The sequence below is a fragment of the Lates calcarifer genome, linkage group LG4 (assembly GCF_001640805.2).
Source record: "Lates calcarifer isolate ASB-BC8 linkage group LG4, TLL_Latcal_v3, whole genome shotgun sequence".
NCBI classification, from domain to species: Eukaryota; Metazoa; Chordata; class Actinopteri; family Centropomidae; genus Lates; species Lates calcarifer.
The window spans coordinates 4042127-4068700 of record NC_066836.1 but is presented as its reverse complement, the minus strand read 5'-3'; the positions used below and the strand labels follow the sequence as shown (position 1 = coordinate 4068700).

Genomic DNA, 26574 nt, shown 5'->3' with positions numbered 1-26574 from the left:
TTTGGGCAAACACTCACTCTAACACTGTCACATACATTCACATAGGCACACACACTTGCTGAAACATACATTTAAGCACATAAAGACAGATAGAAATACAGCATACCCTTACTGCCAAGCTTTGTATACACCAATGATGTAGAAATATGTGTTTGTGTTTGTGTCAAACCTCCTGGAGGTGCCAGCCGGTCCTGGAACAGATGGAAAGCAACCAGTGTGGATAAAAACACTGTTACTCATTGTCTCCTGTCGTCCTTTTTTTCTTTGCCTGTCGTTTTTTTTCTCGGCAGAATGAGGTCACATAACATCTTTTTGTCTCTTATTCAGATACAGAGTCAATCAGAGGCTGAGCTGTGTTGTTTGAACATGTTTTCTCACACAGTTTTGATTTTATGTGAAGTTAATTCAGATGTCTCAGTCACGTTTGTTGCATACCTGGTCTAGAGACACACAATCCTCGCCTCTGCTTTTCCCTCTCGGTGGCATGTCAGCAAAATCTGATCTTTGGATCCTCAGATCGATTTTTTTTTTAAAGTTAAAAATAAAGAAACAGCAGACTAAGAAACAAATTTTGAAAGCAAGTAAAGACAAATAAAATAGAAACAACAGGGATCCAGTTTATGCCAACACCAATGCATGCACACAAGTGTTCAGAGTATTAGGATAAATTATAAATCCAACAGAGGAGGTTTTATAGTAATGAGCCACACCTATACAACGCAGGTATATGGAATTACATGTCAGAAATCAACAGCAGTATGTCGTCACTGTTGCTGTTTGATATTGCACAGACTTCACCTTGAACAGTTTTTAATCTGAACTACTGTCCACCAACGTTTGAAAGCTGTTTCCCTCTGTTCTGTGAGCTAATAGACTAACAAACAACTAGAACATGGATCAGTTGTACCGTTAAAAGTCCTGTTTCAGATATGATATAATACAGTGCACTGTCACAAACACTGAGCATCTCTGTGATTTAGTCTTTGTTGAAACAGTTTTAGATTAAGATGACTCAAGTTTAGGGTCATTTTGGAGGCTGCAGTTTGTGGAGCTGTTGAATCGTGCTGTGTTATAATGAGGGATGCTTCTAATAATGTTTTTTACTCTACCCTTGCTGATAAAATGTGATAAGCTACAGAGCTCTGCAAAGTCCAAACAGTTTGTCCCAACAATTTAAGCTCAGTGTTTTATGTCAAGGAGAGGACCATACAACAAAGGACTGATGTACTGTCTGTGAGTTAACTGACATCTAATTTAAAATGACTTTACTTTGTAGCAGTGTTAGCAGTTTAGTTTTTTAGTTGTGCCGTTGTCCGTCCGTCCCACTCTCTTGAGCGCAATATCTCAGGAATACCGTGAGAGAATTTCTTCAAATTTGGCTCAAACATCCACTTTGACTCAAGGATGAACTGAGTACAATTTGGTGCTTAAGGATTGAAGGTCAAGGTTACTATGCCCTTACCAAAACCCAGGAGTTCATACGCTAATTATGACAAAAGTTCACACAAATGTCTAATAGGATAAAATGATAAAAACACTCACATTCACAAGTAGATGATGTAGTGAACAGGGTGTCTATAAGCTGCACAGAAATGTTCCTTCACTGGCATTGAGTTGAGCATCCACACAGAAGTTTCTTATAATTTTGTTGCTGCTTTCCAGGATTTAGGAACACCTACCTGCAGTGTCAACATTCATGTCCTCACCCTTAACTTGATGTTTTCAGGTTGTTTCCTGCAGTTACCTCCAGCACTAAAAAGCTGCAAGTTTCATTTGAGCAGAAATCCATCTTACAAGATTTGTAAAATTCCTCAGGGCAGTTCTTTTTTTTTTTTCTTTTTTTTTTACTGTACAACATAGTTTGAATGAAGCTGACATTTTCTTCCACTGCTGACTACTATTGAGAGATTTTCTTCTTCTTCCTGCTGCATACGTGCTTGATTTCTAATAATCGATCGCTCAGTTTTTATTGAAGAAAAATTATCTGATCATTGGCTTTCAATTACTGACAGTGGCCCTCGGGGGATTAAACACACAGTCACACATGTATCTGACAGCTCAATGAAAAACATGTGAGCATGCTTTAAAGAATAAATAGATGTTTGTAAATGTGAATTTTCTCCCATCGTTTTTTGTTGAAATCCCTTGGTGGTTTCTGAGCTGCACGAATATGCAGAGGAAGGAAAACACACATTTCAACATGTCTTTCTCTTTAATGTCACAGTTTACTGATTTCATTTTCAGTGTCAGAATAACGTTTCATGTGTTTTCATAATCCCCACCTCCCTCTCTTAAATCCTGCCATCCCTCCTACACAGGCCTGGTGTCATGGTGGTTACAGCAGTACGATATTTATCTATAAATAACACACAATGAGCTTCAGTGGTGTCTCCTGGGAGTTTGGATTCATCTAAAGAACTTCTTCAAAGTGAGGACCTGCCGCTGAGAAGAAGTGAAAGGATTCTCTTTATTCAGAAGAAAACCTTTCCTTTTATGTAAAAATGAAAGAAGATGTATCTGTGAAGTAATGAAATTATTCTTTTGAACTCTCTGGGGAAGGGCGAAAGGTGTTTCAGATGAATATTCCTCAGATGTCATCTCTCAAAGTTTTAACGTGAAAACAGCCTCACACAACTTTACCTAAATACAAAAATCAATATTGGAAAAATAGAAGGTGTTCTACACTGTCAGAATATTTAGGCCCACTGATGGCCATCAAATAAATAACCTTGAAGAGCTTCGGCTAAAAGGTTTTTGCCTCCTTGAAATGGAAAGCTGCATTTCATAAAAGGGCTGTTTAGTTTAATGGAGTAGTTTTCTCTCTTTGAAAGGTAGCGGGAGTTTGAAAGCATGTTTCACCTCAATATTCATTATTTTTGTAAAAACAAAGCTGGACGGGCTGATGATGGTTAGAGAGAGATTCGAAGGCCATCCGGTGCTCACTAATACTTTAATTATAACCACAGTAAGGCTGATGTGATACAACATACATATTAATGCTTCAACATTCTATTGATTAAGCATCCGTCTGACTCTTGAAGGACAGTTTTAAAAGAAAAGCATCAAAGTCGATGCAGCAGAAGTGTCAAGTGACATCTCAAGTCAATCTGTCAGATTTCACTTGTTTTTTCTCACCTGCAGTGATTCTCTCGATCACCTGTTAACAGACTGAGACCTTCCCTTTAAGGTTGTAATTGGAGCAAGCATACTGTGTATGAACTAGTCTGGGCTCTTCATTAATCTTTTAAATTACCCTGCAGGTGCAGTATGTGGTGTAGTCTGGTTTCTGTCAGCGTTTTCTGTTTTATCCCGGGGACTCGTGGAGTGAATCGGGTACAAAGCAGTTTCTAATGGCTAGCAGTGGTGGGAAAAAAAAAGATCTTGGACAGCAACAAATAAGTTCACACCACAGTTAGTAGAGCAAACACTGATCAACAGCAGAAACAGCAATTTTCATGTAGCTATATTTTTCATTTCCCCTTTAGCTACTTCCCTCTCTGATATTCAACTATTCTAGTGTCAGGAGCAGTTCTCAGCTCACCATGGATGTTTTGTTACTGTCACAGATCATCACACCGTCTCAATGTTGCCTTATTTCAAGTTTGGTATTTACAGATTAAGATGTGTAAGATATTACTGGGGTTATTCTGGGAGGAGTGTTCTTTTGAATATGGGTCTAAGAAGAGTGACCCAGGAAGTAATTTAGCATGGTAACATTTTCATCCCAAACTCAGTGGGTTTTTGGTTAAATGTCTCTGGTTTTAACACAAGCTCAAGACATTTTCATGTTTTATTCAATGACGTAAAATACATCAGATTTTTTTAAGCTTTTACGTGTCTTAAAAAAGGCGGTTGCTAAGAAAGGCTTTTGTAGAAGAGCTCAGAGCTAAATGAAATGACCAGTTGGAAGCTTAGTGGTGGAGACGTTGACGTCATGTGACCGTGGTGTAGTTGGTTTTGATTATCTGATGAACTAAACCTGGAAGGATCAGAAACTTTAGTTGGTCACAGTTTATTTTCTGCAATAATCCAAAACCCAGTGAATAAATTCCATCAGCTTTTTGTTGAGGGAACCAGGGTGATGATAACTTCTGGGTTGGCCTACAAAAATACGTCAACCTTGCAGCTCTCTGTTGGGGTTTTTATGGCCTTTTGCCTGTTTACAGTCAACTCTACACAAACCAACTAGGCAACAGTTTTCACAGCTGGGGTAGAGGACAGACTTCATGAGGGTGTTTAACATTAACTGGAGTATGCACAGCTGCCTGTAAATGGGAATATTAGTGGAATATTCATTATTATTAGTCATGGAAACTGCTCAGGAGGAATACGTTTCGGAATAAGGGCCAAAACCAGAATATTTTGCACATGTAAACGTAATTTTCGGAGTGAGCTTGCTGATTAAATCAGAGAGCAAATCTTTAACTTGGGAATTCAAGAAGTATGTGTGCTAACTTCTTACTGACCCTAGTGTAAGTGTCAAAACTAAATCAGATAAATTATGAACAATGTTTTCACATAGAATGTTTTCTCCTCCAGGCATTAACTGAAAAAAGCGAGTGTTTGGTGTCAAGAACCTTCTTTGTCTTCTGTGAAAGTTTGTTGGCAGCAGGTCAAGGAGAACTGTTCTCAGAGTTTCAAACTGCCATGACGAGCAAATGAATCATCCTCTAAATTCAGCTCAGCTTGGTCATAGTCTTGTTAAAAAAATAAAACCTCTCAGTACTCATACTCTTTCTCTCCCTGTCTCTCAGGTGTTCTCCCAGTCGTTGCGAACATGGCGGCCACTGCAGTCAGTCCTGGACCGTCTTCCACTGCAACTGCTCCGACAGCGGCTACAGCGGCGCCACCTGCCACAGCTGTAAGTCACCTGTCAGACAAACGTCACCAACACGACCGACCAAATTAAAACAGATAGACGGGAAGGGGAGAGAGGTGAGACTGGACGGATGAAATACAAATGAGGAACGAGGCTTTGTGCCAAACAGAATAATGAAGGGAGATATTTTTCCTCCATAATTTAAACCCAGAGGCAGAGCACACGGAGAAAGATCTGATAAAGTGAGATTAGATAAAATCTTCTTTGCTACACTCCCATTAAAACTCATTAAGGGGATTATACCTATTAAATAACGATGATGAAATCCAAGTTTATTTGTGTGGCATAATTTAAACAGCCACTCATTGTGCTTCCTACGTAAAGCAATAAACCAGAATTCAACACAGGCTTTAACGAGACAAAACTTCAGCTGCCTGTCATTTCTTTGATTGAATGAAGGGAATACTTTATGATTATTAATGTTTAGAGTCCGACATTTTTGCTTTTACAGACTCAAATAGTTGCGATTTTTATAAATTGCAGCCTGTTCTAATTTCTTAAGATTAATTACTGAGATGTGAGAGCATAGCAATGTAGCTAAAAGGAAGTCGAAAAGGTTTTAAAGAAAGGTTAATCAAGCTTATCTGGGAGTCAAAATGAAAGCAAACTGTAAGGTTACCAACCAAACCATCCATTGTAATCCTCCCTCACAGTTTACAGACAAACCTCCAGTGCGATAAAGGATTATTACAGAAATTTCAAATGCTTCACTTTAAGTTTCATATCCAAATAAAGTGGATTACACAATCGGACCTCAGAGATATACACACGTATTTTTAGATTTAGTGTGACTTACACTTTTAAGGAGCGACAAATCCTTTTTTTTTTTAATGTTTCACTATCAATATTTTGTTTTTACATGACTAGTGCTCAGAGTGTCCTATCAACACTTATCTTTGTGGCTGCCATGTTTTCATCATGATAGATATGGCGCCCAAACCTATAAACTAGACCCAGGCCATAATAAACCGGAGCCATCCTCTAAATAAACCTGCGCCTGGGAGCTGTTTTTAATGTCTGCGTATCGTTTCTCTCTGGCTGCAACATTAAATCTGTTTGTGTGTGAGCGATATGATGGAGGTTAATGAGTCTGTGGTTGTGACTAAATTACCAAATACTGAATGAATGAGTAAATAAAACCATGGAGGTAAGGTGAGCTTATTGGCGAGATTTACCGTTCGGTTCTGTGCCGATTCCCCTCGAGCCAAATCCTTGAGACCAAAAGAGGAGAGTTTCCCACACAGTTCACCTCTGCTCTCATTTCTTATTGCTGATGTTTCTGTGAAAACCTTTTTTCTAACCACACTTGAGGGAATGTGATGAATAAAAAAAAAGGCTGTTGGCTGTGGAAGAAGAAGAGAGATAAACAGGTGAGCAGAGTGTGGGAACCTTTAGATATGGATTTGACTTGAAGGGCTTGATTATTTGACTGCAGAGGAAGCTCTGGTGTGTGTGTGTGTGTGTGTGTGACTGGAGGAGGAGGGCTGGTGGAGATAGAGAGGAAGAGGCTGATAAAGGTCTCAAGTTTTATTTATTGAGTGTTTGTATTCCCATCAGTCATTACTGTCCTCTCCAGCTGGACTGATCTTAACTTTATGAGGCGCTGCTGTAAAAATAGAACCTCAGATCATTTTCCTCACTCTGGTTTATGATTCAGTAAGAAGAAATACCCATAATCCTCCACAGTGTGTGATCCTCATCCCCTCACAGCTCCTGATGTGTTGATGTCGATGTGATCCGTGTTGAAGCTGATCCCATTATTTTCCTCCCCAGCTGTGTACCAACAGTCCTGCGAGGCGTACAAACACAACGGCAACACGTCGGGACATTTTTACATCGACGTGGACGGCAGCGGACCAATCAAACCACAGCTGGTCTACTGCAACATGACAGGTGACACACACACACACTCACACACTTTCCCTCCACTTCATCCTCTCATCATCACTCAACATTTTGCCTGTTTACATAATTGTAAATGATGACGCTCTGATCCACTTCATCCTCTCTACGTCCCTCCTACCCCGTCCTTCTCTGTCTCCATCCCTTACGTCATCTGTATAATCACATAAATGTGAATTATGATGACGCTCTCCCTCTTTTTCTGTCTCACTGCTTCATATAATTTATTTACTATATTAGTGTTGATACTCTGTTTTTTCTGGTCTCTGTTTCCGGTTTCACTCCCTTTACCTGCAGGGTTACAGTCTCAGCTACATGCCATCTCTATTGTTATTTTCAGAGTTTGGCTACACAGAAATCCCATCCACTGTCATGTACAGGTTACAATAGTTTAATAGAAGTCGACTGTATCTGTTGATTCCCACCAGAGGAGAACACGTGGATGGTGATCCAGCACAACAACACGGAGCTGACCAGAGTCCGACCGTCTCCAGGCCTGAACCAGCATTTAATTCACTTCGACTACTCGTCTCAAGAGGAGCAGCTGTCGGCCATTACCGGCCAATCAGAGCACTGCGAACAGGAGCTGTCCTACCACTGCAGGAAGTCCCGCCTCCTCAACACTCCAGGTGAGGCCTGGTTTGTTTTAAAAGACGAGTTTGTTGGATAAATCCTCATATATTCAAGTATTTAAGTTTTGGAACAGCTCTTTCTTCGGCCATATTCTCCCAGCCAGGGATTCAAACTTGCAACTTTAAGCCCTCTCTCTTTGTTCTTTAAATGTGAAGTTTATTGGTCATTGGCTGGCTTCACATCAGAGCTCTAATTTTCTCTCTGCTCCACTGTCGAGCAGCAGGGCTAAAGGAGATAAACACAGCCAGTGAATGAGTTTCTAATTTCACACTGTGCTGTTTTTATTGTATTTTGATTAATTTTGCCTCTATCTCGGAAACACACTCAGAATAAAGAGCGTGCAGAAGTCGACTTCTTACAATTTTATCACAGAATAACTTGAATCGTCTACTTTAACGGAGTCAAAGGTAGAATTTTTTTATTCTGTGTTTGTGATGATACTTTAATAATCCAAAAGTAGATCTCACTTTTTAAAAATCTAATCTTAATCCTTTTAATCTTTTCATTTTATATAATCTTATCTCAGGGAGAGCACTCCAGCTTTTTATTTCTTCCCTTTTCTCCCTCAGTACCCCCTCAAGTCTCTGCTTAAATAAGAATAGACTGTAAACAAGAACTTGCTCTTAATTGACTTGTTGGGTTAAGTAAAAGTTAATGAAAGCTCAGTTAAGCAGGCTCTCTCCTCAGCCGGGCATCTCCAAACTGTTTCTCTCACTCTCAGACAGAAAGAACAAAATCATTACGTTTCCTTGCTTCAGACAAATTCAGACAAATTGATTGTTGAGGATTTGTTTTAAGACCTCCTCCTTATGGAATGGCTGTTGAGTTAGAGATCAGTGTTTTCTTTGTTTAGCCGTGTGTTTCCTGGTGCTGGTTTCCACTCGGGAGGCAGCGAGTGTTGGAAAAAAACAACGAGAATCACTTTGATCTCCGAGCTGCATCGAATTTGTCTCGGTAGCAGCGAATCTAACGCGGACTTTAAATGTTTATTTACAAGAATAACAGAGTTTTTAATAGTTCTTATGTATTCTGACAGCGAGTTGTAGTGCTGAAACAACTAATCAGGCAATTGACGATGGACACAAGACTGAGGCTGCATCCAAACTGACTTCAGCCTGTCCATTATCTTATTATCATTAATCCATCGCAGGGCCAACACATACAGACAAACAACCATTCACAATCACATCTATAGGCAATTTAGAGGGAAAAAACAACCTGTCTAATTTATTTGAAAGGAGTTAGTCCATCAGAGCAGAAAAAACACACATTCTTGTTAACTTAACGATCATTTTTACAAATGATTAAATAGTTGCTGCTGTGATAACAGCATAATAAACACATTTTTTGTCTGGTTGTCTGTTTGTATCACGAGCATGGCTAAAATAACCCAACTTGGATAACCAGATACACTTTTTAAAGATGCTATAGGTATGTTTTTATTACGAGACTAGCTAGCTGGTTAGCATGCTAACTTCAGCAGAAGAAAAGTGATCGAAATAGAAGCAAAACAAGCTTAAACACTGGTGTTTCTTTCCACTCTTGAAAAGTAACAGAATGAAGTTTGATGTTGAATCAACAATATTTCCTCCAGGCCAGTAAGTAAACAGCTGTTGATGCTAACGTTGGCTAAGTAGCAATATAAAAAATTGACGTATAGCACCTTTAAGCCATGTCTCAAGAAATCTTTTTACACTAAGCTGCCGGGTGGACGTCCATATATCTATTGATCGCCAGGACACGCCTCCAAACTTTCTAACTCCTGTGGAACTTCAGAGATTATATAAGAGAGAAATGTGTGAGTGGTGAAGCAACTTTTTCGGGGGTGGGTAATAAAATGATGGATGGAAATAGTGAAAGTGGTAGAAAAGGAAGAATGGGTTGAGAAATAGAAGTCCCATTATAAACTCTCTGCTGCTCGCCGGGAAAATAAAGGCAGTGCTGACTCAACAGAGACCTTTCCAATCACCTTCTCTCCATCCTCTCCACCTACGCTCTCTCAGAATGTGATATACATTTTCACTATGTATTATCATCGCCTTCCACCTAAAATAATATATTCAGTGTTTGGGGGTAGGAGCTGGCAAGCATCCCCCTGCTTCAAACACTGGATTCATCTTGGGGAGGCTGAGCGATAGAGGCTCTTTCCATACAGCACTCAGCTATTTTCTCACAGCCCAGTTCACCTTAGGACACAATACGGCAAACAGTACTACACAGAGTATGGACCATTAAAAATGAGCCGCATCTCGTAGATAACTTTTTGTTGCTTTGTTTTTTTCTTTTTTATAACTTCATATCATTCTCATTAAAAAAAAAAACATACAAACAACAGTAAAACAAAGGACAAGTTCACCTGTTTTTGCTTGTGTGTGTGTGTGTGTGTGTTTCAGAGGGCACTCCGTTCAGCTGGTGGCTCGGTGGTCCCGGCTCCGGTCGTATCCAGACCTACTGGGGCGGAGCTCAGCCGGGCAGCCAGCAGTGTGCCTGCGGCCTGCAGGGCGACTGTGTGGACCCACAGCACTACTGCAACTGTGACGCCGACCGCACAGAGTGGTACTGACATTTAGAAAGCATTAAAGCTAGTTTGGATATAAATATATTGTATATATAAATATTTATTTAAACCCCTTATGGGCACAGAAACACACCTCCTAAAGAAAAGATTTTTATTTATACACAGGAAACATTTAACCATCAAAGAAACAACAACCAAACAGCCGTGTTTAGAGCAGTTTTTACTTCACTGATGAGGTCCCCCCTGCAGTGCATTCAAAGAGAATAAATGAAACCTTTGGGGTAGATGGACTACACAAGTAACATACAGATGAATATGATTGTCACTAACACAGATGAATCCCCTCTCAAACCATCAATCGCTGCTTTTTATAACTTTCATTTAAAACCAACCTGTAGCAAAACTTTTCTATGGGTATAAAACTTTCTGACCACGTGTGACGTCCTGACCGATCCTGCTGTCTTCATCACACTTCACTTCCCTCTTTCTGGCGTCTCCTCGGTCCAGAGCTGTCGAACCGTTCAGCGCTGCCAGTGTTTTTACAGATCATTCGTCAGATTCTCACAGCGCTCTGAGATTTCTCTCACCTGACAACAAGATTGATACATAGATTATCGGAAGAGCATAAAGCTGAACACGGGTGTAAATGAATGAAGCTGCTCGCTCAGCTGTCTGTCTGTCTGTCTGTCTGTCTGTCTGTCTGTCTGTCTGTCTGGAGGGAGGGAGGGAGGGAGGCACTTGTGGAAAATGGCTGTCACAGAAATTGAAGGAGATGAGAGATGAGGGTGTTGAGTGTCAGGATGGACACTGATACGATCTGACTCACCATTAAAATGTCTTTCCTGAGGAATCGTCGGAGAAGCTGCACCGTCTTGTAATACAGTCTTGTAATATTCAGCAGCACAGTTTGTAGTTCACGCGAGCAGGTTGACTGAATTTTAAGAGATGTTAATCCAATAAAAAGTTCTGTATCTTTTTTGTCTTCATAATAATACTTTCTCTCCTTCTCCTTCTGTTTCTCCTCTTTCGTGTGTCAACTTCATTTTCTCCTCCTTCAAATTTCCTCCTTTTTACTTCTCTCTTCCTCCTCTCTCCTCCACTCCTCTATGACATTGTACCTCTTCTCCTCCTCACCTTCTGCTCCTTTCATCTTCCCTCATCTCACCTTGTCTTTATTCATCCCTTCATATCATCTTTTCTCTTCTTCCTCCTTCTCCTTTTCTCTCTCTTCCTGCTCTCTACTCCTCTTCCTTCTTTTTCTTCTTCTTCATCATCTTTCCCTTTTGCCACCACCTTCCTTCTCCACCCATCTTTCACACTCTTTTTCTTCTCTGCTTCCTAAATTTTCTCGTCCTCCTCCTCCTCCTCTCCCTTCTTTTAATCTCCTTTTACTTCTTCCTCTGTTGCTCCATCTTCAACCCCTTCATCACCCCCACTCCTTCTGCTCCTTCTCCTCCTTTTTGTTCATCTTTCCCTCTCCTACTTTGTTTCTTTCCCTCTCTGCCTTCTCCTTCTTCCTTCTTTCACTTCCTTTGCCTTTTGCTTTTTTCCTCTTCCCCTCTTTCCTTGTCCTACCTCTTCATTTCTCATCTCTACCCTCTCTCTCCTCCTCCTCCTCCTCCTCCTCCCTCAGGGCTGATGACTCGGGCCTGATCACCCACAAGGAGAGCCTCCCTGTCAGGTCCCTGGTGCTCGGGGACGTCCAGAGACCGGGGTCAGAGGCCGCCTACAGGGTGGGACCGCTCCGTTGTCATGGAGACAGTAAGTCCAGCTCTGGTTGCCTGGTTACACTGGATGGAGGGATGACAGAAATCAAATGCTGTCATCTGTTTATTCTTCTTTCCTGTGTTTTGTCTTAAACTAAAGTTTTTATATAAATTCACATTCAACAAATGAGCCAAGAAATGCAGGATTATGTGTTTAATATTTTATTTCACCTGCCAATTATGAGATAAATGAATGCTTCTGGGTACTGTACCTCCACATCTAGAAGCTTATTATCATAAGCAGAACTGTTTCTACTGCATATTTCCTTTTAAGTTTTCATACTTGCTTCTCATTAAACGCATTACAAGGTAAATCAACGTAGCACGCTGCTTTTTCTTCTTTGAATTAATTGTAATTACAGTCATTTATATCTACCCAAGTAGATGGATGAATAAATGTTTGGTATGACTAATCAAACGAGACCACATAACAGAAAAATCACACCCTTGTGTAAGTGCATTACCTGAACACGTAGGCTCATTTGTTTCCCATTTAAAGGTCCTGACTGTGAGTTTTTTCATTGCATTTTTTATTTTCATTTTATGATTTTTTTAGAGAACTTCTGGAACGCTGCGTTTTTCGACAAGGAGACGTCGTACCTCCACTTCCCCACCTTCCACGGAGAGCTGAGTGCGGACATCTCCTTCCTGTTCAAAACCACGGCGTCCTCCGGTGTGTTCCTGGAAAACCTGGGCATCAAAGATTTCATCCGCATCGAACTGAGCTGTGAGTAGGAGCTCGAGGGTGAAGATTAATCCGGATTAGAGTGACGTGTCGGTGAAACCTGGAAGTCAAAGTCTTAATCTGGATCTGTGTAAAAACCCAGGAGGTTTCAGACTTAATCTGTGTCAAACTATGCTGGAGGGAGAATACTGTTTACTTTAGGTCGTTTGGTTGTCTTGACCTTCCTGTCCCGGCTTCTGTCACATATCTCATTTAAAACCATGTAACATCCTTCACTCCTCTGTACGTTTTCCTGGAAGCTGGCTGCATGAGAGCTTCACTGTTTACGACGTCTGATGTCGGCTGATGAGGCAGTCGGCATTCAGTTCATCCCAGAAGTGTTGGATGTGGTTGACGTAAGGATTTCCGTTCATCCCAGTCAAGTTATTCCAGCATTTCTTTATGGATTCCACTTTAAACCAGCAAGAAAAGCACAGAAGTAAATTTAAAAATGCACAAATCTTTCATGTAGAATAACAAAAACTGGTTAAACTTTAGCAGAAAATAGTGTGTGAACGTAGGAGGAAGCAGATTGAGATTTCTCTTCATTGGAACTGGGACCTAAAAATAGTCCCAGAAGTAGAGTAGAGTCCACAGATGTTTATACTATAGAGTATATGTAAAACAGATGGTGACCTTCATTTGAGAATATGCTGCTCTTTACGTACTTCAAACCTATGAAGGAATAATTCTGTGAGTATGACCTTCAGTCAGAGCGTTTTAGCATAAAGACTTGGGGAAACAGCAAGTTTGACTCCGTCCAAAGTGAGAAAACATGTCGACCACTGACTAAAGCAAATTAATGACCATGATGTTTCTCATTTGTTTAACCCAAACAGAAAAAAATAAATAAAATTACTGTATTATCAGGGAGAAGTTTATTTCGCATTGCTTCAGCGGTGGTTCAGCAGCTGAGATCGAGAGCACAAAGATCTACTTCTCTTCACTTCAGGCTCCTGTTGTCATTGCTACAACAATATTTTCTGTTTCCACTCGCTCTGTATTCTGCTTAGCTCTCCAGCCGTCGCCCACAGTGTGCGTGTCGTTTAGAATATGACACCGATAACCAGGAGGGTATTATTTTCACTTTATGGGCACCACAGCATTGTGGCTGGGTCGGTGTTGTACATTTATAACCCTGTTTGCTGTGGTGTCATTTAAAATATGGCATAAATATCCCTAAGGGTGTTTTTTACTACACTTATGGTTGTGACAGTAATGCAGCACAGTATGAGGTGTGCATTCATGAGCATGGAGCAGTGTTTAGAAAGTCTTGCATAGAAATGTTCATTCTCTTATTAGAGTCAAGTGCTTTCTTAAGCTCAGTGAGCGCCTGTTTAGTTTAAGTCTAAGTTTAGTCTGCTGTTTTTCTTCGTTTTGCATCTTCGTATAGATGGGATTTGAAAGGACACACACACACACACACACACACACAGAATCTAATACAGGGACACTGCCACACCAGCAGCATCACTCCTCAGGGAAATCATTGTCAGCGTGGTTGTTCCAGCCCTGAATACTGCTGCTCTGTTGGCAGCCGCCTCAGATCGCTGTGTAACACCGCAGCCGGGCCCGAGAACAATTTCTAAATGAAGTTACTGGGAGGAAGCTGGGATATTGTTTTCATCTTGTTCTCTGCTCCCGGAGTAATACATCTTCCTCCCTCCAAAACATGAAGGATGAGGGTTTGTTTCAAGAAGCACAGATACTCTCCAAGATCCTCTCCTTTTGTTGGAATGAACATAAGAGGTGTACGATTTTGAAATATGGGTAGGAGTCTTCAAACTGTCCCATGGGCGATACAATGATCTATACCTACATGTGTTATACCTTTGTGGGCTCAGGAGGTGACTTCAGGAAGTCAGGAAGTCAAAATTGGGGGGAGTAGAGTAGAGGTAAAACAAAGTTGTGTTTGGGGTACATACTAAAAGATAATCAGGCAGATTTTTGGTCCAAACCCCCCTCCCGAACAAAGTCAGCAAAGGCCTGATTATCTGATGGTTCTAAAGATTATCTTATCAGATTTTCCTGTGTTGTGAGGTGTGTTCAGAGTCATTTTACCGCCCCGATAAATATTAAACATGTTCAATATCAGAAATCCTGAGGAGAGCCGAGCACGCTCTCTGTGGATTGTCGCGTGGAAGGGAACGATAACCAATCAGGGAGCAAGCTGACTGAAGACGAAAGCACAACAAACAAGAGAGTTTGTTTACTCTAAAGTCGTTTTAAAGTAATTTTAGACTCACACAAAACTATTCACAACTACTGGTAGCTACTACACAACCTGCCGCTTTATCTCCAAGCTGGGAGATAACCCTAACCCTAACCCTGTGGGAGAGGACTTGAAGATACATTTTGTTTTTAAACTGGCACCAGTACACGCATTAGGAGGTGCGATTGCTAATTATTAAGACCATATCTGATATGTTGGCTGTTCATTTCAAGAGGGAAGTTAGGCAGAAGTACAAGGCTTTTTATTTTTATTGAAGGTTTTTTCAAACTTTTTTCCCCTAAAAAGACAGAAGGTCTGAAAGCTGAAGGCCTGAATAATTAATAATTAAACACTGATAAGAGAAATTTCATAAAACCAAACATTTCTTCTTCAAACATGCTGTCAGTTTTGTCAGTTATGTTGAAAACATCATATTTTTGTTCTCACTTCATGTACTCCTTGTTTTCCCCGTCGTTTTCACCTCTCCTCTGACTCCACCCTCCTGTCTCGTCTCATCTCTTTCCAGCCTCCACCCAGGTGCTTTTCTCCTTCGACGTGGGTAACGGCCCGCTCGAGGTTCGCGTGGAGTCGGACGTCCCGCTGAACGACAACCGGTGGCACAGAGTCCGAGCCGAGCGCAACGTCAAGGAGGCGTCGCTTCGGTTGGACGAGCTCCCTGCCGCCACGCAGGAGGCTCCTGCTGACGGACACTTCCACCTACAGCTCAACAGCCAGCTGTTCATAGGTGAGGAGGGAACGCATGTAGGCAGCGAACGGTTCCCTCATTAGTAGCAGTGTTGGTGGCTTTGTCGGCTTTTTATCTCTCTGTCTCTCCCACCCACACTACTATGGTGTACACATATATACAGTATACAGTATATCCTCTCATACAGTATCCTTTCTGTTCTCCAGGGAACCAGTAGCTCAGTGTATCTATCTCTCCAACGCCTCCTGAAATCAGCAGCTTGATCACAGAACTTTAGCCTTTTAGTCGGATTTTTTCTCTCTGTCCCAGTAGTACAACTCTCTGCCTCCCACATGAGATCTGTTCAGAGATGTTTGTGGTTCCTTCGGTTGAGAATAGTTCATCTGCGTAGGTGCTAATTTAGCCATCTGTGCTTAGGAGGATGTTTCCTATAAGTATTTACATTTCTGTGACCTTACACAGATAAAAATGCAACATGAAACTCTTGGGGTGAAGCTCATAATGTGTCACAAGTGTGGGATTACTTCACTGGTCATTTGTGTGTCTGTTGGTGTTTCTGCTGAGTGTGATTCTGTCAGTGTTGGTAAGTCCAGTTGCTGCACTTTGCCATCGTCCAGCATATGTCTTCATGATCTCTGTGTTTGTGACTGATGCACCAGTGTTTCAGGAAAAGGCAAAATTGGAGACTGCAGACTGGACTAAAGCTCACAAAACTTTATTGAACTGAGTAAAGGAAGCATTTCAGTCCTGTAAATGTTCTGTTTTGCACTTCATCTGTCTAGGTTTAGATTTGATATCTCCCCAAAAAGGAACCTACCTGTAGAGACTCTACTGGTAATTTCAGATAAAGATATTAACCGAGACAATAATACGTTTTATTTTAGTTTATTGCTTGTGCAGATGATGTTGTTTGGATTTACAGAGGAGAAAATGTAGGAGGTAGAGAAAGGTGCAACTCCCCTGCCTTCAGGGAGACTAGTACTTCTCCCTGTTTGTCCAAATCTGAGCGAAAAAGTAAAGTTGAGACATCAGGAGCATCTAGTGCAGGATGTGATCCTTCATTGTTCTCTGTGTCAGGCTGAGATTAAATCCTCAGAAAAAGGGCTAAAAATATTCTCTCATCTTTGACGAATGCTAATCTCCTCTTGGCTAAATCCTGTTGTCTTCTAAGCAGTGTTGGTTATGAAAGACGCAGAGTCTACACATCTAGTCTTCAGCACAAACTCCTGATAGACCTGGAAACCCAAACCTCAAACCCCAGCAAGTCTGACCTCCTCCTACAGTCCCACAATCTGAAACAGACAGAAGTATTCTGTTACAAAGTGCTAAACAGCTGTTGGCTAAATGCTTAGTGCTAGCTGTTGAGTCGATGGTTTCTGACCACTGAGCAATAATCAGGTTCAGTAAATAAACATGCAGCAGGAAGCAGTGATTATAGATAGTGTGTTATGTGATTTCATGCAGCAAAGGTCTTTAAATAATCTGTGAATGAGTCTGAAGCTGTAAATTATTCATTAGCACATTGAGAATATCTAACCACCAACTACATCAATACTCCTCCTCTGTTTATCTCGGCTTCATCGGTTCAGCTTCTACAAGTCTGATTCTGTGTTTAACCTCTGAGTGTGTGTGTAGATCTGCAGGGAAAAAAATAATGAAAATCCATCAGTTATTATCAGGTTTTATCATCCTGTAAATATTACGTATGTCACTTCATATCAGTAAACACGCTGCAGAGGGAAAACAAACCAACAAACATTGATGAGATTGGACGAAGGCGGCAGCAGCAGCAGCAGGGAAATCAAGGTGCATATTGATTGGCTGAATGTGTTTGGCTGATAATCCCCTCTGAATAGCCAGCAGGTCACCACCATCAGCCTAAACCTGTATGTGTTTACTTCTGAATTATCAGCACTGGAATGTACTGGAATAAGCCTGATGGATTTATGTATTAGAATGGAAATGTGCTGGTATTTATTCCCAGACTGGTTCAGTAACGGATGTTTGTGCAACAGCGTTCTGACTTGATTTGTAAGGAGCGGTGACTTTAGCACCATTGAGGTCCAGGTTTATGGAGAAACCGAAAGATCAGATCCCTGTAACAGCTTATGCATCCCTCAGCAGCACTATGTTCTGTTATAGTGTCCTTGAGTAAGACTATAAACCCTGAATATACCTGCTGAACATCAGCTGAATCTGTAAATGAAGGCACTGTTACACTGTATGTGACCATGAACATAGCTTATAACCTCCACCAAGGCCAAATCCGTCCCTTTAACCGGATCTGCATCAAATTTTATTGGATTCTTCCCTGGTCCATGCCCCAACCCTCCACCAAGTTTTGTGCAAATCAGCTCAGTGCTTTTTGTGTAAACCTGCTGACAAATAAACTCACAAACCGACAAACAGACATGAGTGAAAACAGAAGCACCAACAACCGTGGTTCTGCTTCAACAGACCAGTTTGTATTTTAACTGCAAATATATTTAATTGGTTTTCAGAGTTTTTCTCTCACATGAATAGAAAATAGGATGCTGTTCATCAAGCAACTTTTTGAACAAAACAGCATTGGTGCAATCACAGATGTTTGGCCAAATTAGTTCAGGATGGAGAGGATAGATACAATGAAGGTGAGTTGAGGGATTTATATTGATTAAAAAAGAAAGGTCCTCAGTCATCCAGGTCATGGTAGTCTTAAGTGATAGAGTTGAAGGCAACTGGACGTCTTTAAGACGATTCAACTGTCATCCTACACACCTACAAAACACAGTCCTCAGATCCTTAACCAAACGACTTAACCCCCATTCAACCCTCGACCCTTGTGATCCTAACCACTCACGTGATGGCAGGGTGGAGCAACGACCCTGAGGACCACACCAGGGATTAAACACCTGGGCCTTCCCAACCAACTGTTAGAACTGCTGAAGGATTTTGGATGTCTTCAGTGCTAGAGTTGAAGGCACCTGGACTTCTTTTAGGTTTCGTTGGTGTCGTAGGCCATCACCTCTCTTTAAAGATCGACGTTCCAGACGGACAGAGATGGCCTCTTTTACTCCTCTCTGTCCTCTTTATCCAAAATGTGGATGAGAGCTGAAACGTCTTCAAGAAACTAAAAGAAGACTAGGATGCAGCAGAGGCTGAGATATTTCGACTTCTTGTCCTTAGTATGGGTCAAGTTCCAACAATGACTGAGAGATAAACTTTCACGTCTTTCGAACTCCTCTCCCCCAGTTTGTACCTCAAGCTTTCTCTTAAACAGAGGAAATTAATTTAAGCTTTTTTTCCACAGGCTTCGTAGTATTCTAGTATAAAGATCTTTACGTGAGAAATTGGCAGAGCGCTTAAGCAGATGTCTTCATTTCTGTTTTGGGGGTTTTTGTGTTGGAGGATTATTATGTACATACTAATACAACATCTCACTGTGTCCAGTTTATTCATGAGCTCACACACACTCAGTCACTCCCTGCAGTCATACTGTATATCCAACAAAATATTGAGTAGTTTGGGATTCGCAGCTCTCAGCACTGGCTTGTTTAGATTCATAAACCATCGTGCCACATGCATCCTATTTATAAGTCTTGATTTGTAAACTGCAAACTGTCCCATTGTTTGAATTATAAGCCGCCGTGTTGGTCTGTATAAATTCATAAGCCATATATCAATGTACGCTGTGTTTATGAGTGATAATCCTGCCTCACTTTATAAGGCAGTGAATTCCATTGTTTTGATTAATAAGCCGTGTTATTGCCTCACATGGATTTATAATCCTCCGCATTGTTCATTTTCCAATTCCTTTATTGCTGTTTGTGTTGTAGGCGCTGAAAAAAATCCATACGCAGCAATTTTGAGTGAGCATGCAATGAATGCAGAAATTACCTCTTTTGTGAAGGCTTCTAATCTATTGTATCACCTTGTTTGGATAGTCAAGCCTTTTGTGTATTTGTGCTGCATCGCTATGTACCAACTGATGTGCTCACACACAGAGTTTATTCTTCTCTGCCGCGGGGGGAAATGAAGTAGATGATTCCTCAGGATTCCTCTGATCTTTACTTTCATGTATCCCTGGAAATGCTGCAGTATTGATGGGAGATGATTCTTTAATTTGTAATGTAAGCGTTTTCCTGACAAGTCCTCTGTACTAACTGATGAGCTTTTGTTTGGTCCTCTAGTCTTAAATCCTGCTGCGGTATAGTCGAGGTATATTTTGATTTTGACATCACTAATCCTTCATATCACAGTGGAATTGCACTACATTTGCTAAAATGCTGCATGGAAACAAAATGGTTTGGTAAGAAGCTGAATATTAATTATATAACTGAACAGGCTGCTATGTTTTTTTGTGCTTTCTTTGAGCTTTACGCAGTAGAAGTACACAGAGTCTGTGTGTAGACACTACCTGAGTGTTGCTGAAAGCTCTGTTTGGATTATTTTTAATTTCGTAACCACAGTTCTTTTCTCAGTGTCTCTCTTTGTCATTTTCTAACTTGTATCAGGGCTTATTTGTGTGTTGTGAGGATAAATGGACTGAGATCACGACTGATGAACCAAAACTTTGTGAACATTAATGTGAACCCACATTAAGACGATTCTAACTCATCTAACTTCATCTTCCAAGTGGGCTTTCAGTACTTGACAAGGACCTTCGCATCTTGTTGTGCACCTCTCTCCTTCTACTGTCTTCTATCCATTAAAAGTTAAAAAGCTAAAAGAAAAACATCTTTATCTTCCTGTGGTGATGAGCTGAAGGTGAGGACCATTTAAGCTCAGTAATTAGCACTTGTTCACAACGACTGTTGATACACAAACACGTCTGTTTTACAAAAAAGGTTGAGAGCTCTAGTTTTAAAACAGATTCTGCACAATACACAGATACAGATGTGTATGAAATGACTCTATTTACTATATATTTCACTGTAGTTAGTTAGTTAGATACTTTATTGATCCTTTGTTACAGCATCAGCAAAAAAATATCATATTGTGACTCTACACCTGACAGTAATGACACAAAATAACCATATATAAGTGTCTGAAATCTCATTTACTGCTCATTATTAAGTGAACTATTGAGTGCCTGTTACATAGGGAGTGGTGATTGAGTGACACAGTTATAGTTTATTATCTAATGGCCAATATATGCATTCTTTCTTCAAGGTATTTTTTGATCTCAACATCACAAATGTGTCATATCGCTGTGAAACAGACTTTAAATGTAAATAGTTCAGGGTTAACTGGAATCATTATCTGTACCGACTGATTCACAGACATGTTTCCTCTTCACTTGTCAGTAAACCACACTGTACACACACAGGCCTCTCAACTCCGCCTGATGTTCAGACTTGAACGTGCTTCACCTTGATGATCGCTTTGATCTCCACTTCACTAATTGTTCTCTCTCCTCACTCCCATGTGGCCTCGTATGTGCAACTGTACACAGTATGCAGATCTCCAGTAGAAAGACTGGGATTGTCTCATTAGAGCTGACGACGTACTCGCCTGATGTGAAGTTGAAATTCTTTTGAAGGTCCTGTTGATCGCTCTGGTCCTTTGGTCAGAGGTGGAATTTATCTGCATTTGGATTCTTTGATGTTTTCTTTCATCTCCACGTTTTAAATCTCTCATTATGCTCTTCTTAAGTGTTTCCTGTAAGCAGCGTCTCCATTTGATGTGCAGAGACTCTAATCCTTGTCTGAGCTGAAGTTTTACAGCAGGATGTGTGGTTAAACCTTCACTGCTTAGGTAACCTCCCCTGTTTGAAGGGTTTGTTCTCTAATAATCCTTCTGCTTCTGTTTTGTTGCTTTGATCAGAGGTGGAGCTCCTCAGGGATGTTTCTCAGGTCCCTGCTCGATTTTCTCATACACCACCATGTTGATGAACAATTTCTAGCAGCGCTAAAGGTGTTATGTTGTACATCCAGTCCAGGAAATGCTCCTGGTGGAATTACAAAGAAAACGGCTTAAGACTAAAGATTACGCTTTGTAGAAACTTGATGATCAGTTCGCTTCCAGACAGGGTCGATTTCAGATGAAATTGGCAACTATTGCATGAATGAATTAATGGCTTTCCTTGCTCTTCACCCTCGTCCCCGTAGACACACGATGATTGGTCAGGATCAAACTTTTGTTGCCAGTTGCCATGACGTTGCAACCAAATTTATGGGACTATGTTTGCCTAATCTGACATGGTAACTATCATGGAAGGTTATGAGCTAGTTGCACATTGAAATACGCCATCCCAGAGTTAGAGTTAAAGCTGTGACCTGGTTTTTTTAAGCACCCAAAACAGAATTTTCAGGGATTGTACAAAATCTTGAGAGGGGTCGACTTCAGTCGCACATGATTTCTGTATCAAGTCAATAGGTAACAGTGGCGAGGAAAACCTTTCATCATTTAATAGCAATAAGACTTAATTTTAAATGTAACAACAGCTGTTGAGCAGCATCGTAGGAGCAGCAGGAGGCTTGCCATCACAGATCAGATTCAGCTCAGCAACAAAAAAAGCACAAAACCACAACTACAACTTGAATAGAGGGGATGAAGTTGATCATGTGCTTGGGTAGTGAGTGTGTTGACTTGCTTATTATGTCCTTATGTGTCATTTACTGTTTTTATTGACATTTATCATCTAAGAAAGGTGCTGTCATGATCTAATAAAGTGACTCACTTTGCAGAAAAATGGTTTCACAATTGGGTTAAGCTTGCTGTGATTAACATACAGAGGCATTTACGTAACAAGTGCAAGCCGTGCTTTAATCAGGAAAAGCCACCTTATTAAAGAGCATGTGAGGGCGTGAAGTGTGTCAGCCCTGTGAATGATTATTTAAAGATTAATAATGCTGAGAACAGTTTGTCACCTCTGAATTATAGTCATTCATAACTCCCTCAGTTTTATAACTCCTAAATGTTGAACAATGATTTTCAGTAGACTTAATAAGGATGAAAATTACTCTTCATTGTGTTGTGTCAGAGGAAACATTGAGGCAAGTTTCATATCCTGTCTTGCTTAGCTGGTTCAATATTTCATGAGTCGAATCAGAGCCGAGAGAGGAGGCCTAGAGGAGAGTCTAACAGAGCTCAGTGATTTATTGGTGTGAAAAGCTGCTGCTGCTGCTGTACAATAGGACGTTGTCAGCTTCAAACTCTGAGAGCAAAAAGCTGCCAGATTTGTAGCTCTGAGCACAATGAGTTTCAGCCTGTGATCTTTACAGAAATAGGAGGTTGTCATGTTTGAACTAAGCGAACAATAGGTGACCATGTTGCGTCTCGGAGAGAATGAACAGAATACCGAAGTGAGCTTATGCAGTGTGTTCTGTTAGACAAGCAGACAGACTGATGAAAGCTATGTCTCCAGAACTGTTTTTTTTAAGCATTCAGCTTCTTGCCTCTTTGCTGTTTCATCATTTAATTTCATAAGACGAGTGTTGACAGTCTGGAGCTTCTCAGGGAGCAGAGGCGACAGGTGGGAGCTGCTGTTAGATGATGGGAGGAGGAGAAATGACAAACCAGAGAGAAAGAAAGCATACAGACTTATCATGAGAGGAAGCCTGGAACAAGGAGGGCAAGAGTGTGGGCCACAGTTCCCAGGGGATGTCTCAGTTTTGAGTGAAATGTCTCGCCAGAATTAGGATGGATCAGCATGAAATTTGGGAGAGATGCTCGAGGTCCCCAGAGGATGAATCTCAGTTATCTTCACTGATTCCTTGACTTTTTCTGGAGCACCAGTAGCTGGAGTCCTCACTCACCTAGTGAGATATCTGAACATGTACTCAGTGGATTGGGACAGAATTTGGTTCAGAGATTCATGATCCCCAGAGGATAAATCTTAATAACTTTGGTGATCCTCTAGCTGTTTCTCTAGAGCCACGATCATTATGACCAAATACCTGAAAGATGACTGACCATTAGCATGGGTTTTCCTTTGTGTTTATTGCTAATTATTGCTAACATTAGCATTTAGCTCAAAGCATTGATGAAAAACCCTCTGATGCTTTTGAACAATACTGATACTTAGAAATACAGTTTTTGCAGTTTTCATTCATTGAACATCTAAAATGTAAATCTAATCCTGATGTCTTTCTCTGTTTTGATGTTATCAGGAGGCACAGCTTCCAGGCAGAAGGGTTTCCGGGGCTGCATTCGCTCTCTGCAGCTGAACGGCGTCACCCTGGACCTGGAGGAGAGGGCGAAGATCACACCCGGGGTCCGACCCGGCTGCCCGGGTCACTGCAGCAGCTACGGCTCGCTCTGCCAGAACCAGGGCCGCTGTGTGGAGAGAGCCAACGGCTTCCAGTGCGACTGTGGCCTGTCAGCCTACACCGGAGTCTTCTGCCATACAGGTACAGACTTCAGAAAAAGTTTCCTGTAGCTGGTTAAGTTACTGACTCTGTCATTTATTCTGGTGGAAAAGCTTATTATTATTTTGTAAGTTATTATTTTCTTACATATACGAACACATATTGTCAAATTAGAAAGTTGTTGTGACTAATTCTTCATCAAACAGTTGCTTATTTACAACCTTAGAGGACAAAGAAGGATTATCATTCAATAGGTGTCAAGTTTTTGTCCACCTGATGAATATAAGTCCCAGTATTCACTCTGGTTTTCGCTCCGTTTTGGTCTCCACCAACTCCTTTGAAAAATATCTGTCTCTTCCACTGTTAATGTCATATTCTGGAAATGTTTGAAACAGTCATATTGTTGTCAGAATATTACTCAACTTCCATCTTGATCTTCATGCATAACCGTTTTAGGAACTCTAGGAGACCTGTCTAATCACATCACATCATGGTGCACGGTGTCATCTCACACTTCTGCTTTACATCGACTTCAGCTAGTTCATGTGTCTCACCAGCCGAGGTTACAGCCGAACATTTCTGACGTCTGATAACTCGTCTACAAGATACAGGCAGTTATAATAAGATGGCATTTTGAAGTTTACATAGAAATAGAAATAAAAATGTGAACAGCCTCCATGTGTGGGTGTTTTATCTGCTGTTGTCTGAAGTTTGATTTCAACTTTTTACTGCTTTTACTGCACTTAACACTCATCAGGTACTTAGCTGCTACATCAGAGGTTTGATGCCAGGAGTGTCTGTTTAATGTGTTGGTGTCTATTTTGGTAATTTATTAACAATGCATCATCACATTGACCTTTAGTTCAATAATTTAAGTGAGTTCAGGCATCTCTACTTTTTTTAAAAGGATTCTCTTAACCTTCCTCCCACCAAATGCTGACATCGACTGTACCTACTTATCTTACATATCATGTTGATACACACTTTGTTTTTGATTTCATCGTGAGTCACTGTGACTCCCTCTTTGTTTAATATTTCAAAAAGCCATCTCTGTTCCTGTTCCTGCTGGAAAATTAAAGAAAGGGCTCAGCAGTTCTTAAAACTATTTTCTGTAATTAGAAATGTCTAAAAAAAAGAAAGAAAGAAAATTCAACCCGCTGCTGACATCTTTTATAGTCTTGCTAACTAATCCGACATGCGAGCTTGTTTTGATGCCTGGAAGTTAATTAAAGTTTGGAAACTCTTTAAAGATAATATAAATATATGTATTTTTACAATGCCATGTAAATTAATCACTCACTCAGAGGCAGAATTTAACAACTTGTGGAATACAGAGTAAATAAGACAGGATGGAGGGTAAAAAAAAACTCATCCTGGATTAGCAATTAGCCAAATGACAGAAGACTAATGTAATAAAAAGTTACCATAAGATTTAGTATTTGGAAAGATGGCATCAAGGTGACTGTATAACGTCCGTCCAGGGACTAGAAATGAAATGATGCCTAACTCTGGCTTATGTACAACAATGTGATTAACGTGCATTGTCACTGTTAAATAAAACAACAAATAACTCGGCTGGATTTCTCCAGGCTGCACGTGAGCAAACAGGTCGATCAGAGACATTTGGTCATTGTTTATTTCTTGCGTTTTAAATTTTTTGTGTATTTGTTTCCCAGTTTGAACCCACCTCCTGTTTAGCACCGATCCACATGATGTGTCACTGAGATTTCAGGCTATGTTAAGTCAGTATAGATGACTAATGTATGAATTTAAGGATGGAATAATTTTGAACATTATTTGCTGTCATTTGGACTGGGATTGACTGTTATACAGTACTACTATACAGTACTTTAAAATATGCAAAACTACTAAATGTAAATTTAAGTATGTGTAAAATTATACTTCAAGTTGTTAACGATGTTTGGAAAATGTATAAAATGCCATTTAATGCTTCAGAACGGTCATGTAATCCTGTAACACTTGAACCTTCTATTCATCGCCCTCTCTCTCTTCCTCCAGAGGTGTCGGCCATCTTTAAGTCAGGGACGTCTGTCAGCTACACCTTCAAGGAGCCGTACGAGTTAATCAGGAACAGCAGCACGCTGCCGTCCTCCATCTACTCTGACATGACGCTGAGAGGAGAGAACGTCTCCCTGAGCTTCAGGACGAACCAGAGTCCGGCTCTGCTGCTCTACATCAGCTCCTACTACAGAGAGTACCTGGCCCTGCTCATCAACAAGCACGGTGAGGAGGCTTTTATTTTGAAGGAGTGTGTTTGTGTAGTTGAGGTGGAGCGACTTGTTTTGATTTAATTCTTCTTCCTTTTTAATAACCTCCTCCTCTCTCTTCTTTGTTTTCCTTGGGAGATGTTTTTTGAACAACTTTTGTATTAAAAGTTTTGTGCTCATACCTCCACCTCCTTTCTACACAATTTTCCTGACTTCCTTTTTTCTTCCCTCCTTACCTCTAATTGCTCCCTTTTGCCTTGCTTCAATTTCTGTCTGTTCGCTCTCCTCCTTTTTATCTAGTTTTCAAACCTCAGATTACAAGTCTCCAGGAGAGTTTCCTTTTTGCTTCTCCTCCTCTTCCTCCCTCAGCATTTTCCAATTACTTTCCTCTCCTCACATTTCTTTCTTCCCAGCCTCTCATCTTACCTCTCCTCCCCTCTTCCTCTCGTTCCTGTCATCTTCTCCTGATATCGACGTCTCCTCCTCTCCTTCTCCTTCCCTCCCTCCCTCCCTCTCTCACCTTCCTCCTCATCCTTTGCTCTGCAGCTTTACCAGATCTATCAGGATCTGTCAGATCTTTCCTCTCTCTGGATTCAACCCGTCAGCCTCTACTGCCTTTTAATCTGTCCAGCTGGACCGGCCATTATATTTTGTCTTTTGGCCGGAAAAAAAAAAAGCGTTCACTGGTTTTACCAGCGAGACCTGATGAGTGATG

The 26574-nt window shown here is 40.8% G+C and overlaps 1 protein-coding gene across 1 annotated transcript in view; it reads left to right on the top strand.

Annotated features, from left to right (window-relative positions):
- The window catches only part of LOC108884340 (contactin-associated protein-like 4), a 98594-nt gene that overhangs the window by 58720 nt on the left and 13300 nt on the right, over positions 1-26574 (top strand). Inside the window, exons 11-19 of the mRNA XM_018678191.2 lie at positions 4755-4861; positions 6653-6772; positions 7210-7410; positions 9808-9970; positions 11566-11693; positions 12255-12425; positions 15161-15379; positions 23434-23673; positions 25651-25875. Of these exons, the coding sequence (XP_018533707.1) occupies positions 4755-4861; positions 6653-6772; positions 7210-7410; positions 9808-9970; positions 11566-11693; positions 12255-12425; positions 15161-15379; positions 23434-23673; positions 25651-25875 (1574 nt within the window). The remainder of the gene's footprint in view (positions 1-4754; positions 4862-6652; positions 6773-7209; positions 7411-9807; positions 9971-11565; positions 11694-12254; positions 12426-15160; positions 15380-23433; positions 23674-25650; positions 25876-26574) is intronic.